The 17,139-nt window shown below is 41.5% G+C and overlaps 1 protein-coding gene across 2 annotated transcripts in view; it reads left to right on the forward strand.

Annotated features, from left to right (window-relative positions):
• Positions 1 to 17,139, forward strand: part of MID2 (midline 2) — a 104,907-nt gene that overhangs the window by 17,014 nt on the left and 70,754 nt on the right. For both annotated transcript variants that reach the window (XM_055563909.1, XM_055563910.1), the window contains exon 3: positions 12,163 to 12,258. In XM_055563909.1, coding sequence (XP_055419884.1) covers positions 12,163 to 12,258 — 96 coding nt within the window. The remainder of the gene's footprint in view (positions 1 to 12,162; positions 12,259 to 17,139) is intronic.

Here is a 17,139-nt window from a genome sequence, read left to right on the forward strand (position 1 = left end):
CTTTGAGTTAATTTTAATTTAGAAAAGCATTTAGGATTATCCCCTTAATCTGCTTGATTCTTCCTGAAGGAGAAAGGAGAAAGGTAGCTTTCAGAAGCTACAGGGTAGATGGCCTTGAGTGGACTCCCCTGGCCTTCAGAGGAGCACAGGAGTCGTACCCGAGGAGGGAAGAGGTTTTACTTACTGGTCAGTGACTGACGCAGTGTTTATTTGTACTTTTTTTCTGGAGATTCATTGGTGGCATTTCTAACTATTCTTTTTGCACTAACCTCCCTGATTAGGATTAGTGGTCTTAAATATTTATTTGTTCAGTAAAGAATAAACAGATCATGACATTTTAGATGAAAGGTCAGAAGAACCAGAAGCTAGCCTGTCTTCTTAACATGTACTCAAAATGGGTTAGAGGATTTGGGATACTTAGTATCGTTTATTATCTTTATCTAATTGTCCAGTCTATCTAAATATCCTTCAGAAGGCTACCAGTGGTTTAATTAATTCTTTGATTTGACAGAATAATTGTGTTCATGACAGTCATTACAGTTTAAGGCCTATCAGAGTAATTATTTTCTCTATTCTCTTTTCATCTACTATTCCGTATGTATATATAAGCTTATGATATATGTTGCATTTCTATAAAAATGCTTCATATTTTAGAGTTTTCATTGTCACATGAGTTCTTCCCCTTCGAAAAATTGATATTATTGCATTAATAAATGTTGGCTTTATAAAAGAGGTCAAATTTGGGTGACTCTCTGCTGGGGACAGATCTCAACTGGGTATTCCAAGTCCTGTACAACTTGGTTCTCATGCTTGCTCACCTATCTTTTCCTCCTGCCACTCTCAAGCATGTTACCTTCACCATCCAGTAAAGCCTCCTGACTATCAGCTAAACATGCCACTCTCTTTTCTGACTCTTAACACTCACTCATACTGTTCTTTTGGCCTGCTTAGGAGTCCTACCTACTGTTTAGTGCTCTATTGAAATCCTGTAAGGCCACTCCAACACACCCCAATGATACTATAAATTCTTTGAGGCCAGGCACAATGTCTTTTTGGAGCACACAGTGACAACCCACTCCAGCATTCTTGCCTGGAGAATCCCATGGACAGAAGAGCCTGGCGGGCTACAGTCCATAGGAGTTGGACATGACTAAAGTGACTGAGCACATATGCACAGTGTCTTTTATTTCTCCAAAGCCTTCCTTTGTGTCTAGCACCCCATAGTATAGGCTCAAGAAATCCAAATGAATTAAATCTTTGTAATGGATTTGCAGGAAGTATACCAGAATCTATAGCTTGTTTCCATACTCATAAGATATAAAGCTGTCTTGCCATCTTTAACAGTTAATAAGTCTGGGGGAAAAAAATCTCCTGTGAACTACTAATAATGATAAAAACCAGAGTGTTAGCAAAAGTGTGACATGTCCTCAATTTCAGGTACCTATCCATTTTGACTGCTGGATTTTCTAACTGCCTAACCCTAAGGTGACATCTGTATAAATCAGATGTGATTATTATAATTCTCTTTGAGAGTGATGTCTTCACATTTCCATGCCCACAGCCTGCCAAAAATATAGCTGATGAAAACCAGGGGGAATAGAGGAATTTCCTGAAGGGAATAAACAAGTACATTTTCTTTTTCTTATTACATTTCCACAAATTCATTACTACAAATAATTCTTAAATGCAGTTACATTTACCTATCAGGGATCTTGTTGTTATAAAATATTACCTGGCACTAGAGTAAGATTTTTGCTATAGAAAGTAAAAGTTCCTCCCCCGCACTCCCCCTTCAACACACACACACATACAAACAAAGACTGAGACAGAGAGAGCTAAAGATTGCCAGACAAAGAGAAGGGAGATATGAGACTTGGAGAATGTTCAAAAGAAAACCACAGTGAGAGTTAAAAGGTTGGAAAATATGATATTCTAGAATCTTATCATAGTGGGTTACTTGTCCTTCTTCCTACTCAGTCACTCTGTCATCTACCCACCCATTCTCACTCAGCCACCACCTTCTCCCAGTCGGTTGTCTACTCACCCACTTGACACCCACTTCTGTCTGCCAAAACAGATACCCTCACAGCTTATCTACCAATGGATGTTTGTTTCTGAACCAGGATGAATATCAGAGAAATAAGGAGAAATATCTTTATGAGAGACTGGGTTGAGAGAGGGCATATTTGCATACATCTGTATATGTCACTATACACGAGTATGTGTATCTCTGCGTGGGTGGGTGGCTGAGAATTTAATCTGTGTGTGTGTCTGTGTATCTATAAATGTGTGTCATTCTGTGTGAAGAGGAGAGAGTGCCTGTGTTCATCTTCTGTGGGCTAATCTGTGGATAACTGGGGTATGAAGGGGTCGTGAGTGTAGGGCAGGTTTTCTGTGGTCACCCTAAGGAGAATTAGGGGTTCAGTAGACCCCATCCTGAGATAAGGGATCGCCAATAAATGAGCTTCATGATGAGACAAATCTTTAAGAGGACAGGGTAGGTTACCATAGCCGAAGGAACAGAAAGAATTGTTTCTCACTTTCACCCACTTAGGTACTGAATCACACTAGCTAAATATTGATATTATAAGAGCAGAACATTTGTGTCCAGATTTGCACCCCCTAAGGTACAGTGGTAGATGTGTGTGTATGAAAGTATTAGTCACTCAATCATGTCCAACTTTTTGTGACTCTATGGACTGTATTGCACCAGGCTCCTCTGTCCATGGGATTTCCCAGGCCAGAATACTGAAGTGGGTTGCCATTTCTTTTTCAGGGGAACTTCCCAACCCAGGGATCGAACCCAGGTCTCCCACATTGCAGGCAGATTCTTTACTGTCTGAGCTGTAATATCTGTCATGGGGTTTTCCAGCTAAACCAGCCTTCATCTCACAAACTTAAAATCATTCTTGCTTGTAGATCTGTAGTCTGTTAATTGTCTAAGACTTGCCCCTGACTACTTAGAATATGTATAAATCTGTACATGTTCTGTATGTGTGTGGGAGGGTAAAAAAATGCATTTTATTCCATTTCTACTTGAACTGTGTGCTAAGACTCATTTGAATCACCTTTATCTCCCTCCAATAATTATATTGATTCCCTGACGCTATTAGTAGTAGTAACAGGCTCCTGTGTTGGATGATGTTTTCTGTTGTTTCTCAGATTTGAGAGTAAGTTTAGCAAGTGGGTATTCCAACTATCTGTGCTCTTGAGTGAGTGAGTGAGTGAAAGTCGCTCAGTAGTGTCCGACTCGTTGAGACCTATACAGTCCATGGAATTCTCCAGGCCAGAATACTGGAGTGGGTAGCCTTTCCCTTCTCCAGGGGATCTTCCCAACCCAGGGATCAAACCCAGGTCTCCTGCATTGCGGGTGGATTCTTTACTAGCTGAGCCACAAGGGAAGCCCTATCTGTGCTCTTATCTTTCTGTTTTTCTTTTATTTCTTTTGTCCCAAGTCTCCTCTTCATCAACATCTGAAAGAGCTAACAATCATCAGTCTGAGAACAGCTTACAAAACATTAACTCCAAGATTGTTCTTGGGTGGATGAAACTCCTGTCTGTTATTATTGGGCAAAAGAACATATTACAGAAATATAATATAAACAAGGAAAGATTAAAGAAACAAGAATTATTAAACCCAAAGAAGTGAGGTTTAAAGGGGAAAATGTAATAATGACATTCAAGTTCATGAAGCGTTGATATATGAGGTAATGTCTTGTTCTTTATCTCCCCTGAAGATGGAACAGACAAGAACTTAAACTGTAGCCCCAGGGATTTAGCTCTGGGGCTCATTCATTCATTTAAAAAGCAATTAATGAGCATGCATTTTATTTATTTAAAATGAAAGTGTTAGTCTCTCAGTCTTGTCTGACTCTTTGTGACCCCATGGACTGGAGCCCGCCAGGCTTCCCTGTCCATGGAATTCTCCAGGCAAGAACACTGGAGTGGGTTGCCATTCCCTTTTCCAGGGGATCTTCCCAACCCAAAGATTGAACCTGGGTCTCCCGAATTGTAGGCAGATGCTTTATGATCTGAGCCACCAGAGAAGCCAGTCCATGGGGTTGAAAAGAGTCTTGGACACGACTGAGAGACTTCACTTAATAAACGAGATGGGGCTTCCCTGGTGACTCAGACAGTAAAGAATATGTCTGAGCAAGAAACCCGGGTTTGATCCCTGGGTCTTTAGGTCATTGTAGTAGGATCTGGAGACATGGGAAATAAGGCACAGTATCTGCCCTGAGGAACTTTGAGCTCAATAAGGGAGATAGATAAGGACATCTCTGAATTCAGTATGATAAGTGCCATGACAGAGGTTTGCACAGGGTACTCTGAAGCACAGAGGAAAGGTCGGTGAAAGGAAGTCACTAAGCTAAAAGCAGGAATCAAATGATTTTGTTGGAGAAGAGGGCCAATTGGAGAGAAACTTAAGAAAGAATTGACAGGACTTGGAGAACAAATACAGTACTTATAGATAATGAAGAGAAAGAATTAAAAAGTGATTTTTGAGGAGATGTCTTGAAGAATGGTGGTATTGGACATAGAAATAGAGAAATTAGAAAGGGGCTAGTGGTTTCGGGGGTTGACTTGACTTCAGATTTGAGTTTATGTGATTGATCATGGATCACTTAATATTCACTCACGCATCAAACATTTACCACGCATCAAACATTTACCAAACACCTATTAGGTGCCAATCACTAGAAGAGGTGTTGGGGTTCTGGTGATAAACACAACACAGCCCCAACCCTGGTGGAGTGCTCAGCTTAGTGTGGGGAGGCAGACAAGTGAGAACACAGTGACAAGACTGTGGTGAGTGATAGTGGAGGCACTGAGGGGCGGTGGGGGGAGGGTGTGAGACTACATAGGAGGGGCAAAAAAAGAGACTTTGGGTGGCATTTTGGACCCCCAGTTGAGGGACAAGGTTGGGTTAGGGGCAAGGAGTGTTGTAGTCCAGAGAAAATAGTTTGTTCAAATATCTGGTGGAAGTTGAGCATGGAGCACTCTCAGAACTGAAAGGGCAAATGTTCTAGAAGGAGTTGACATTTGGGCCTTTGTGGTGGCTGAAAGATCAGGGCCAGAGACATAGGTTTGAGGGTCTTTAGCATGGAGGGAGAAGCTTGCAGTAGTGGGCTGAATGAGAGCTGAGGAGCAAGCCCTGAATCACCCTCCTGGTCTAGAAGGAAGACAACAGAGGGTGGCAACAAATGAAGGAGAAAGGGGAGGATGTGTATGAAGAGGCAGGAGCAAAAAAGAATCATGCAAGTGAAAGAGAGTAGTGAGGCCTCTGCGAAAGTAGAGTTCCTTTGGTTAGTATTATCAAAGTAAACACTAGATTTAGGTTTTTAGTATAGGTTTTCTTTTAGAAGGTCCAAATCATAATTTACACATTTAAGCTAGAGACTTACCCAGGACACACCCCTGAAGAGAGGAAAAAGAAAAGAGTGTGTAGCTTGTAGGTCGTTCGTGTAGAATTTCTGCTAAGGAGGCTGGGAGAGGGTGCCATCTCTGCTGGATGGTTTCAGGACCTTCTGAGAAGAGGAGGGCTGGCTACCTGTTTCACCTGGCTTGAAGACCAGTCTGCTGGCTCCCCAAGAAACCCTCAGGGAGGGCAGATCTCATATCCCCGGTATGTCACCTGCCTCTCATTCTGGGACAAAGCCTGTGTCTATACAACAGCAAATAAATGTTTGGGGAAGAAATAAATTCAGGCATAAGGGTGTGGGCTTCAGTTTGTGGACCAGATGGTGTGTTCTGCTGTTGAAAGGCCATATGTAATTGATACATAAAGTGACAGACTGAAGCAAAAGCAAAGTAAGTATTTTAAGACAAGCAGTTAAAAAAAGGCAGAATGTGACCCCAAAATTGTGCTAAGATTTTGGCTACTGGCTTTTGGAAGAGCTGGGAACATCAGTGAATAGACAGGATGTCAAAAAGAGCTTGTCAAAGAATAGCAATGGGGTCACTGGCTCCAAGTATTTTTAAAGATGAAGTTGTCTGCTGTCAATTGGGAAGGCTGAGATTTGGGGTGGGTTGGCCTTTCTTCCATTCACTTCTCCCTGCAACCTCCAAGGTTCAGTTCCCACGTCAAAACAGTGGGGATCTTGTCTAGGTTTAGATAATGTTCGCCTTGTACCTTGTAGAAAGCAAGAGAGAATTCTGTGGCATTCAGTGGCAATAAAACATGTTTCAATAGAACAAAACAGAAAGGCTTTGCCCATTTCTAGGCTTCAAGACTTGCTGTGTCAGGTAGGTGTATATAGGTGTGCTCATATATGCGTGAATACATGTGCCTTCCTGGAGCATGACAGATGAAGATCACGGTCAAGTGTGTGCCATAAGGGGACTCTCTGGTTTTAATGAAGAGCTGGTGTTTGAATGTGTAGTTAGATTTCTTGAGTGAAGCAATGATAAAGTTATCTGAAATAACCTGTGTCTAAAGAAGTGAAAAAAAAAAAACACAGCAATTATTTGAGAGGGTTAGTGAAGCCATTTCTTTTTATGGGAAGCTGTCTGGAAGAAGAATAGCCTGTGCCTGACTTTCTCAGAAATAGCAAAGCATTTTCCTCTTTGGGAAGGGTATAACAAAACACAAACAGGCCAAGTCTATATGACACAAATGAGGTGGAACTTGGGTAAAAATGTAATCAGTGTAGACTGCCAATTAAGCTAACTTGGGCCTTTTAAAATCTCAGTTATGCAAATCAGCTAAGTCTTCCCCTCACTTTGTGCCATTTAGACACATGTACAGTTTTGCGAGAGCTCTAACAAATGTAGTCACCTGGAAGTGTGGAGGGGGCAGGTTGTGTCACAGTTTCATAGCTAAATGGCTTCTCTAAGCCTCAGGGAAGCACAGAAGGGGCCAGAGGTAACCTCCTGCAGCAGGAAATGGGAGCTTCATCCTGCTCTCCCTGCCAACCTCCTGTCCTGTTTCCTCCAGCAGATATCTCCATTCCAATCTCCCCTGCCACTTGGGCCCGCTCATTATCATAGATCAAGTGTTCAGAGAAAACTGCACTAACTAGGGTTAGGCAGAGAGAGCCTGGCCCAGTCACTAAGTGGACTGCATGAGAAAAGAACAAGAGCAACACAACAACAAAGAGACATGTTTTACATAAGATTTTGCACACACCCACATGTGCACACACACACACATCCTTTTAGTTTACTCAGCATATGTGGCAACCTACTCCAGTGTTCTTGCCTGGAGAATCCCAAGGACGGGGGAGCCTGATAGGCTGCCGTCTATGGGGTCGCACAGAATCGGACACGACTGAAGCGACTTAGCAGCAGCAGCAGCAGCAGCAGCATATAGCCATGATAATTACTTGGCCAAATCAATGAAATCATTCAAAACTAGAGTGACACAGAATTTCTAGTTGCAAATGATTCGTTAGGGCTAGGCATGATAAGGAAGGGTGAGGAAATGGACTGCATAATTGCTTCAGTTCTCTGCTTCCCTTTGCATATGTTCACTATTGAGAATCAATTCCAGTTTGAGAGGAGGCTTTAATTCCCAGTAAATGAATAGGAAGTGAGTAAGTAAATGTTCGGTATTTCCCTCGAATTATGTCTCGTAATGTAAGAAAACAGTGGCAAAAAGCCATCAACAGATGGTGTTTTCATTAGCCAAAGATTTATTTTTCCAAGCACTTTCATATTAATGAAGTAAGGTTGAAATTAGAGTCATCTTGTCAGTTCTAGTTCTGGGTTGATAAAATGTGCTGGCATTCAGCAAATTGCTAGGGGATGGGCAGAGCGAAATAACCATTTGCTATAATGTTGTGATGGTAACCCAAGGTCTATAGTCTAATCAGACCCCACATTGTATGTTCAGCCCTAATTTTTGTTTTCAGTGGCTTTACAGAAGCTGTGAGTCTCAGTTGTGAGCCATAAATGAGGAACACACGGCAGGGATTAGTACTGCTCTACACTATGAATTATTTATAAGATACCAGTTTCATGACAAGTGTTGCAACAGGTTGCATGCGTTTGTTAGGAAACATTCTCCCCTTGGAATCCCATGTTTGAAAGAAAACACAGTACAGTTGAAATACAGATTTCTAACATTATATCTGCTCTGAGTTCATCAATCTACACTATATTTACCTAATATGTCGATAGAGTCATTTGTGATACATGGAATGTCCACTGATCTAGGAATCTGGACCACTCTGCCTGAGGAAATCACAAACTGATTGTATCCGTTACCCATGCCTACTCTCTAACTTGAGCTGGACCTTTTCATCAAACTACAGTTCCATCATATTCACCTTATGGCTCAATTTTTGAAGAGGAGTCCAGACTTGTAGCCTCTACGTCATCACTATTGACATACTAACCCTGCAGAGTTTGGCACTTGCTTCCAAAACTCTGCCGAAACTCCTTTTTCAAAGGTCACCAGTGACCTCTAATTACCAAATCCAGCTGCCTTTTATCAGGCCTCATATTTCTTGCCCTCTCTGCATATTTAAGAGTGACAAATCCTTTCTTGAAACACGTTTCTCTTGATTATCCTCTTAGCTTGGCCCATATCTGATTACCAACTGCTTTGCATATTGCAAGTCTCCTCCTGACCAGTGCCCCTGCTCCCAGGTCTTCTTGTTTTAGTCTGCCCCACATAGGTTGATCTCATAAATGCAGCCCTGATTATGTCATTGTCTTGCTCAAAAGCCTTTGATAAACCCCTACTGCTTTGAAAAACAAGTACAGACTCCTCACCTAGACATTTAAGACCTTCATAACGGCCTCAATCTCCATTTCCAGCCTTGTGCCCCACTATTTTTTTGTACCCTCTGTTCTAGCCAAACTCAACTCTGTTCCCTGGATATGTCCTATGCTTTATTCCCTTTTATTTTGCTCATGCTGTTCCTTGTGCCTGGAATGCCCTGCCCTCCTTCATCTCTATTAAAATCCTTCAAGACCCATCTTAATTTTTTTCTATTCACATATTATATATCCTCTATATATTTACATGACACCCAAAGAAATCAACATGTACACTAATGAATATCCTATGATAGCTAATATAATGGCCTTCATAGTACTAATAAAATACATATCAGTTTTAATTTAGTACCAGCACATATTATAAAGCGATTATCCTCCAATTAAAGAAATATCAGGGACTTCCCTGGTGGTCCAGTGGCTGAGACTCCACGAGCCCAATGCAGGAGGCTAGAGTTTGGTCCCTGGTTGGGGAACTAAGATCCCACATGCCAGCAGCGAAGAGTTCGTGTGCTGCAGCAAGACCCGGTGTGGCCAAATAAACAAATAAAAATAAATATATAAAAAATATCAACCCCCCAAAATTTAACTTAGTAATATCCATTATAAGGCTTTTAAAAATATTAACTATTTCAAAGTAAGTTCTAGGGCCCATATTTAAAACTTAGTTGTCATGAATGTCCATTGATTCACTCTTTCAATTCCTCTATTCAGTATATGTGAACTATAATATGCCCCTCAGGCAGAGGGGTTGCAACTAAGACCAAATCAGACATAACTCCCCTTCAGGGAGATGAAATTACACTTTAGAGCAGAAGATGGACAATAAACAAGCACCAACAGCTATCTAAGTATAAATTATGATAAGTACCATGAATAAGTAAATCTATCACCATCCAGTTGAAAATAATTTGAATCCACAGGTCTGGGTAAGAGTCTCAGGGTGGACAGTTATGGGGGATCTATGTTCTGATGTTAGGGGCCTAGACTTCAATGCTGACAGAGGAAATCAACAGGCCCCCAATATGGGCCATAAGAATGCTTTTTACATAGAAAACATTGCCCTTCTATAATGGGAGGGAGGTGGGAGGGGGGTTCAGAATGAGGAACACGTGTACACCTGTGGCCGATGCATGTTGATGTATGGCAAAACCAATACAATATTGTAAAGTAAAAAAAAAAAAAAAAACACTCTAAAGTACTTGGTGAAATTAATTGCCTTTTTTTTTAAAAAAAGCTTTTTTTTATATTAGAGTATAGCCAATTAACAATGTTGTGATAGTTTCAGATGTCTAGCAGAGTGACTCAGCCATACATATACATGTATCCATTCTCCCCCAAATTCCCCTTCCATCCAGGCTGCCACATGACATTGAGCAGAGTTCCCTGTGATATACAGTAGGACCTTGTTGGTTATCCATTTAATATATAGAAGTGTGTACCTGTGCATCCCAAACTCCCTAAGTATCCCTTCCCTCTACCCTTTCCCCTTGGGAAGCATAATTTCATTCTCTAAGTCTGTGAGTCTCTGTTTTGTAAATGAGTTCATTTGTATTTTTTTTTTTTTTAGATTTCATGTGTAAGGATATCATATAATATTTCTCCTTCTCTAAGACCCATCTTAATTTCATCTCCTCTTTATCTCTGAAGTCAAAGCACCTTGAATAGAGTGGGTGCGCAATACCTTCTGTATTAAATACAAACGAAATACCTTATGTATTAAGTCTCTGAACTGCCATCTCTTTCCTTTGTCCTGACATCTTCTTTGCTTAGAACTTACATCCAAATCAATAATTGTGGGCCTTCGTGTTTTCCTTTCTCTCTCTTCCTTTTTCCTTGCTAAGGGGAAGACCACAGATTGAGATGGTGGTGGAGTTAAGGAAGGCCAGGAGAGACACAGTGCCCAAGCCAAAAAAAATGGAACAAATGGTGAAAACTCACTTCCATGGGAATAAAGCCAGAGAACCCAAGAGAGATCTGGCAAGAAGCAGGGATTAAGCTGATTCTCGTAATCCAGATTGAGGACAAGTGAGATCAGATTACCTGTCCTAGCAATACATATATCCATGGGAATACTCACCTGGGATAGATTCGTGGGACAGTGTCAAGGATACTAAGGAACCACAGCTACCTAGCAGAAAAGAAAGGGGCGAAGTACATGAGTCCTCTCACCTTTTCCCCACTCTTCCTTGCCCCCTCTTCCCTGCCTCTGCCCAAAACATGAACTTTGAACAACTATGAACTGTAGGAACGATGAAGACAGCAATGAAGCAATGGGCACGGCCAAGGGAAGGCATGCTATGCTAGCAGAATAAAGGCCCAGAAGTTGGGATATTACATTTGGAACAGACTTTGTTGGGATGGTGAGTGAGAGAGGAATGGTTATTGGGGCAGGTACTGGAAGAGAAGCAGCCGCCAGAGCTGAAGACTTGAAAATGAGGAGTAATTTTAAAAAATCCTATTATTAATCTAGAGTGAATAACATTCTGTTTTTGTTTTCCCACAGGATGAATGGAAGAGAGTAGCATGCTCAACTGAAAATATGCTAGGAGGTCTTAGTAGTGCTGTAACCCTGTTGTAATAAACAAATTTGCAAAGAATCTATGTCCCAATAAATGATAGTAAGCAATAGATGTCCTGTCTAGATACAGCCAGGCTTTGCAGTTTGAAGTCTGGCATTTCTGTAAGCTCGCTTAGTGCCAAAAGAGGGAAACTGTGAGATAGAAAGCTAGATTCTGATGAATTTCACATTTGAAATACCATCTTTTTTTTTCTTAAAGAACCTACTGATAAATATAGTGTTATCACCAAAGACAAAAAAAAAATATCATGGAATACTGAGGCAAAACTGTATCTGATGACTAGAGACCTGAGTTTCAGTCTTAGCTTTGCCATATGCTAGTTTTATGACTGGGCAAAGCACTTTAACCCAACTCTGCAGCTCATTTCTCTCATCTGTCAAATGCTGACATAATTATTAAATGATATGTATGAAATTGCCCCAAGTAGTGTCTGGCAAGTAGTAACTGTTCAATAAGTTATAGTTTTCTTAGTCAACTCACCTGTAAAAAAGAGAGAATAAAACCTGTTTTCCCTATGTCACAGAATTACCATGAGTGCAAAATGAGATATTGACTCTGAGATACTTTTAAAAGTTTAAAAATATTATGGAGAACATACAGTTGCTTTAAAGTCATTAAATTCCTACTTCCTCAAAGTCATGGATGTCATTTTTTCCCCAAAAATGGCAATCTGGAGCAAAGGTACAGCATTATTAATCAGCACCTAGAACAGTGCTTGGCCCATATGCAATGAATCTTTGAAATAATTGTTGACTGGCTGATAGCCACATGATACTGGGTCTCAAACTCATCGAAAATTTCTTCTTTCTCCCCCATCTTCCCTGCTTCCCTCTGGCTTCGTATTTGGCAATGGCAGCAAACTCTGGAGATGAACCTCACCAACCTGGTTAAGCGCAACAGTGAACTAGAAAATCAAATGGCCAAGCTAATACAGATCTGCCAGCAGGTTGAGGTACGTAACAGAAACATTTGTCATTCTTTAGAACCAGGATCCAGTGATCCTTTTGGGGGGATTTGTTTTGCCCGAGTATGGCTCAGTCATTTGGAGTGAAAGGCTTAATGAGGATTCTGCTGCTGCTGCTGCTAAGTCACTTCAGTTGTGTCCAACTCTGTGCGACCCCATAGATGGCAGCCCACCAGGCTTCCCCGTCCCTGGGATTCTCCAGGCAAGAACACTGGAGTGGGTTGCCATTTCCTTCTCCAATGCATGAAAGTGGAAAGCGAAAGTGAAGTCGCTCAGTTGTGTCTGACTCTTAGCGACCCCATGGACTGCAGCCTACCAAGCTCCTCCATCCATGGGATTTTCCAGGCAAGAGTACCGGAGTGGGGGTGCCATTGCCTTTTAGCCAAAAGGCTGAGAATGAGAATTCTAAGAAATCTAATTCCTTCAAGATGCATGTTCTAAGAAAAGTGGCAGATAGCTATTGTTTAAAAGATAATTATAAGTGGTAGTGGTGAGTGGAGGGGAAGACATCAGCCCAAGTGGCAGTGCTGTCTCCTCTTCCACTAGCAGGTGGTATGAGAATCCAACATGAAGTGTGTTTCTTTCTTCATCAGACTGGACATCATAGCTCCTTAAAGAGATTGCTAGAGAGTAAGAAAAGTTGGGAACCCAAGGTCCTTGAGGGTAGAGTGAGGTTTGTTCAATGCAATATTATTTCTGTAAAAAATATAATCAGAATTGCTTCTCTTCTTCCTAGCCTCTTCTCCCTTCTTTTTCATGTACCTTACCTGGTCCTCACTCATCACCTTTCCACTTCTTGTCATTAACAAATGTTATCTGTGTTAAAGTTATCTGTGAATTTTCATGTATTACACAATATAAATTCAGAACAAAGCTTATGAGAGGAGTTTACCTCTTCATAAGTGGACGTGATAGAAGAAAGATGCTTTTTCTCTCTTTTTCTCAAGAGCCAGAAACTTCAGCCATAGCATTTGGTTTTGTGTTGATTTTCTTGATGAGCTACCAGTAGAGCTTAAAGTGTAGACAGGGTTGGGTAAAATATTATAGGACTCCTTGTGGGTAGTGGTTGGGTAAAAATGCTGGGCTTTCCTTGTAGATCAGATGGTAAAGAATCTGTCTGCAATGCAGGAGACCTGGGTTTGATTCCTGGGTCAGGAAGATCCCCTGGAGAAGGAAATGGCAACCCACTCCAGTATTCTTGCCTGGAGAATCCCATGAACAGAGGAGCCAGGTGAGCTATAGTCAATGGGTCATGAAGAGGCGGGCACAACTTAGCTACTAAAACCACTACCACCACTCTAGTTCTAGTCTTACTTATATCACAGAAAATGTAATGGTTCAAGTTTATTTTAAGCAATACAATAACTTTATTAATATCTCATCTCTTAATCCCCCCTGGGGATTCCTATTTAAAAGAATGTGAAGAATCTTCTTATGAAAGAATCAGAAAGGCAAATTCTTTGCCTTCTTATGAAAGGCAAAGAATCTTATATGAGTAACCACTCCTGATTGTTTGGATATCTTAAAGTACTGGGTTTCTTAAAGTAGGTTGTTCTGGTAGGATGAGCATACCATAGCAATTTAATCACTGCTGGGTGCTCCATTCGTGGAAGAGAGTGGTGCTGAATGTAGGGTACATAGGATACTAGTTAAACTCAGGTGCAAAACTGTGGAATGGGGTGGGGAATTTAGGAAGAAGTATAAGGAATGGGAAGAAAAATACTGGAATGTAAGTTGGAAAATTGGGTTCTAAATGTGACTCTGTCATTAACTGGTAGTATGATCTTGAGTAAGTCATCTAGCCTTTCAACTTCAGTGTCCTTACCTATAAAATGAGGGATTGAACTGAATACATGACCTTCACTGTCTGTTCCAAAGGCATGGTTCTGTGAATAGTTACTTTATTCTTTTCTTTTTCTCTTCAGTCTCATCCTTTGCAAGAGGGGAGAAGCAAAACAGAAGGCATTTTAGACTGGTTTTCAGCTAATCAGAATCCCTTTATGTTCCACTCTATCAAAGCTTCTGATTATGCTGTTAGATTACAGTATAAGAAATCCACACTGGTGAAGAGACAAGGAAGTATTGTGAGCAGGAGACAAGAAAAGGAATCCCTTTGGTTTAGAATTTGCATGATTGAGGGTGGGGTTACAGTTCATAGTGAATAAAACATGGTTAGAAATTATAATAATTGCTTCCTCATTCTCATCAAAAAGTTATTTAAGTAGAGAGCAAGTTGTAGTCAAATTAGCAAAGTAAGCAGTTTCTTTTCATTGCTTATTCACTTTAGCACTGCTCTAACATCTTATTACACACCCCTCCCCCCACCTCCCGAAGCTTATCGCTCTGGCCAGCCTCACCCAAACATAGCCCTATTCTAACCTTTCCCAGCCCATTGCACCAATCAAACCTGTATAATTCAGGGCCCTACTGTTTTCAAGCATTAAGGAGCTAGCCTCATAAAACAATACATCATTGTATTAATGAAGAAGGACTCATTCTGGCCCTCTAGGTTATAGGCAATGTTTTCACAGTGCCTTTCTGAAGCTAGTATTCCTGCTTGAGCCTTCAGGAGATGACGCTAGTGCCAAATGTAAGCAGAGTAGCTGGGAAGAGCAGCCCCATGGCAACCAGCAAAGGAGGTGTTTAAGAGGCTCCCTTAGGGATGCTTATAAAATCCTTGGCCACTGTCTGCTTTCACACACCAAAGGTCACCTTTTATTGATACTTACTTATGCATAGCACTGGGTTTCCCTGGTGGCTGAGACGATGAAGAATCTGCCTGCAAATGCAGGAAATGCAGGTTCGATCCCTGGGTTGGGAAGATCCCCTAGAGGAGGGCATGGCCGCCCACTCCAGTATTCTTGCCTGGAGAGTCCCATGGACAGAGGAGCCTTGCAGGCTACAGTCCATGGGGTTTCAAAGAGTCAGAAATGACTGAGCAACTAACACTAACTATGCATAGCACGTACCAGGTGCAAGGAAAATGGAAGAGACACAGTATTTATCTTCTGAGGGCTTCAGTTCAGTTCAGTTGCTCAGTCGTGTCCAACTCTTTGTGACCCCATGAATCGCAGCACGCCAGGCCTCCCTGTCCATCACCAACTCCCGGATGTCACTCAGACTCACGTCCATTGAGTCACTGATGCCATCCAGCCATCTCATCCTCGGTCGTCCCCTTCTCCTCCTGCCCCCAATCCCTCCCAGCATCAGAGTCTTTTCCAATGACTCAACTCTTTGCATGAGGTGGCCAAAGTACTGGAGTTTTGGCTTTAGCATCATTCCTTCCAAAGAAATCCTCCTTCAGAATGGACTGGTTGGATCTCCTTGCAGTCCAAGGGACTCTCAAGAGTCTTCTCCAACACCACAGTTCAAAAGCATCAATTCTTCGGCGCTCAGCCTTCTTCACAGTCCAACTCTCACATCCATACATGACCACTGGAAAAACCATAGAGGGAAAACTGTTATACAAATCCACCCTAATGTAGATACACATGTGCAAGCAATACAGACGGTGGAGTTAAAATATTAACTGAGAATTGGGAAAGAATCTTGAGATAGTGCATTAAATGTCAAGAGTGAGAGTGTATCTTGGGAGTTAAGTCCACCATCTTTTCAGTTTAGGATTCTGTCTTTGGTGGGGGCCCTACAGGATAGCTTCTGGACACCCATGGCTGTGCTCTATGACATCACCCCTTCTGAAAGGTTAGGAATGTGCCCTAACTTCCCCATAATAATAGGGTGAATCCAGGGTCCTTATTATGTTCATTCAGCACAGAGCCTGTGTGTCCAGAAGGCTTCAGGACAAGCCCCAGGATTAGAAAGGCAGTTAAAGAACGGATTTGAGACTTCATACATGCTTATAAATACTTTATAAAATGAAATAAATAGAAGGAGACTGTCTGTCATAGGAGCCAGAAAATGAGGGGTTATTTGAATTTTTTTTTTCATTTTATCTAATGCAAATTTGTCAATCAGAAATGACTGTATTCACAGTGTAAAGCAGGCATTTAACTTCGGGCGGGAGTGGAGGATCCCAGCTAAGGCACTTCTGAGAAAACTGGAATAGGCTATTTTCCTGCCAGACCTGTTCCCCTTCCTGATTGTCTGCAAATATTTTTGTCACAGATTGACTTTTCATAAAAGAGCCATAAATACTGCCTCCCCCTCCTGGTTCTTTCTCCCCATTCTCTATTCTCCTCAGAAAGTAAACAAAGCTGCAGTCTTCCTATTATTACAGAAACAGAGATTAGGATCACCACAGATTTGTTAGCTGAATTCTTTGGTAATGCAAAACTCTTAGAGTCTGCCCAGCTTTTCAGAATTCTGTGGATAGGCATTTGGAAAATATTTTCTGTTGGGGCTGGAGAACATGGGAAGGAGGGAGAGGCAGGCCCAAGACTCCTTTATTCTGGTTAAGGAAGGGCATGCTCTGACCTTGCTACTCTGGCCACTTGATCTCTATATATAGTTCTTTGTCCCATCTCATCAGGCATCTTTTGTTTACATTTCCAGAGGAAATCTCTGTTTAATGCATAGCCAAGGGAAAATGTATACCAACAGATGAATATTTCCTCTTGGCTTCCAAGTCTGCATGGTTTTGTGAATAAATAAGCATTCCTGAAAATACTGAGAGGAAGAAAAATGGTAAAATACTTACTCATCAGTCAGGCAACCACATTTCTTGAGTAAACATGATGTACTCCATGTGGTAGGTCATTTGGGGGCTACGAAAAAAAAAAACAAAACCCTAAGTTGTTGATGACCTCCAGGAACTTTTATTCTAGCGAGGAATAACCCAGTAAGAAAGAGGAGTGTTTGTGAAACACCATGCAGTATAGGGAGCACAGATGAATGTAGCGTGGCCCTCCC

This window comes from Bubalus kerabau, chromosome X, assembly GCF_029407905.1.
Source record: "Bubalus kerabau isolate K-KA32 ecotype Philippines breed swamp buffalo chromosome X, PCC_UOA_SB_1v2, whole genome shotgun sequence".
In the NCBI taxonomy this organism is placed as follows: domain Eukaryota; kingdom Metazoa; phylum Chordata; class Mammalia; order Artiodactyla; family Bovidae; genus Bubalus; species Bubalus kerabau.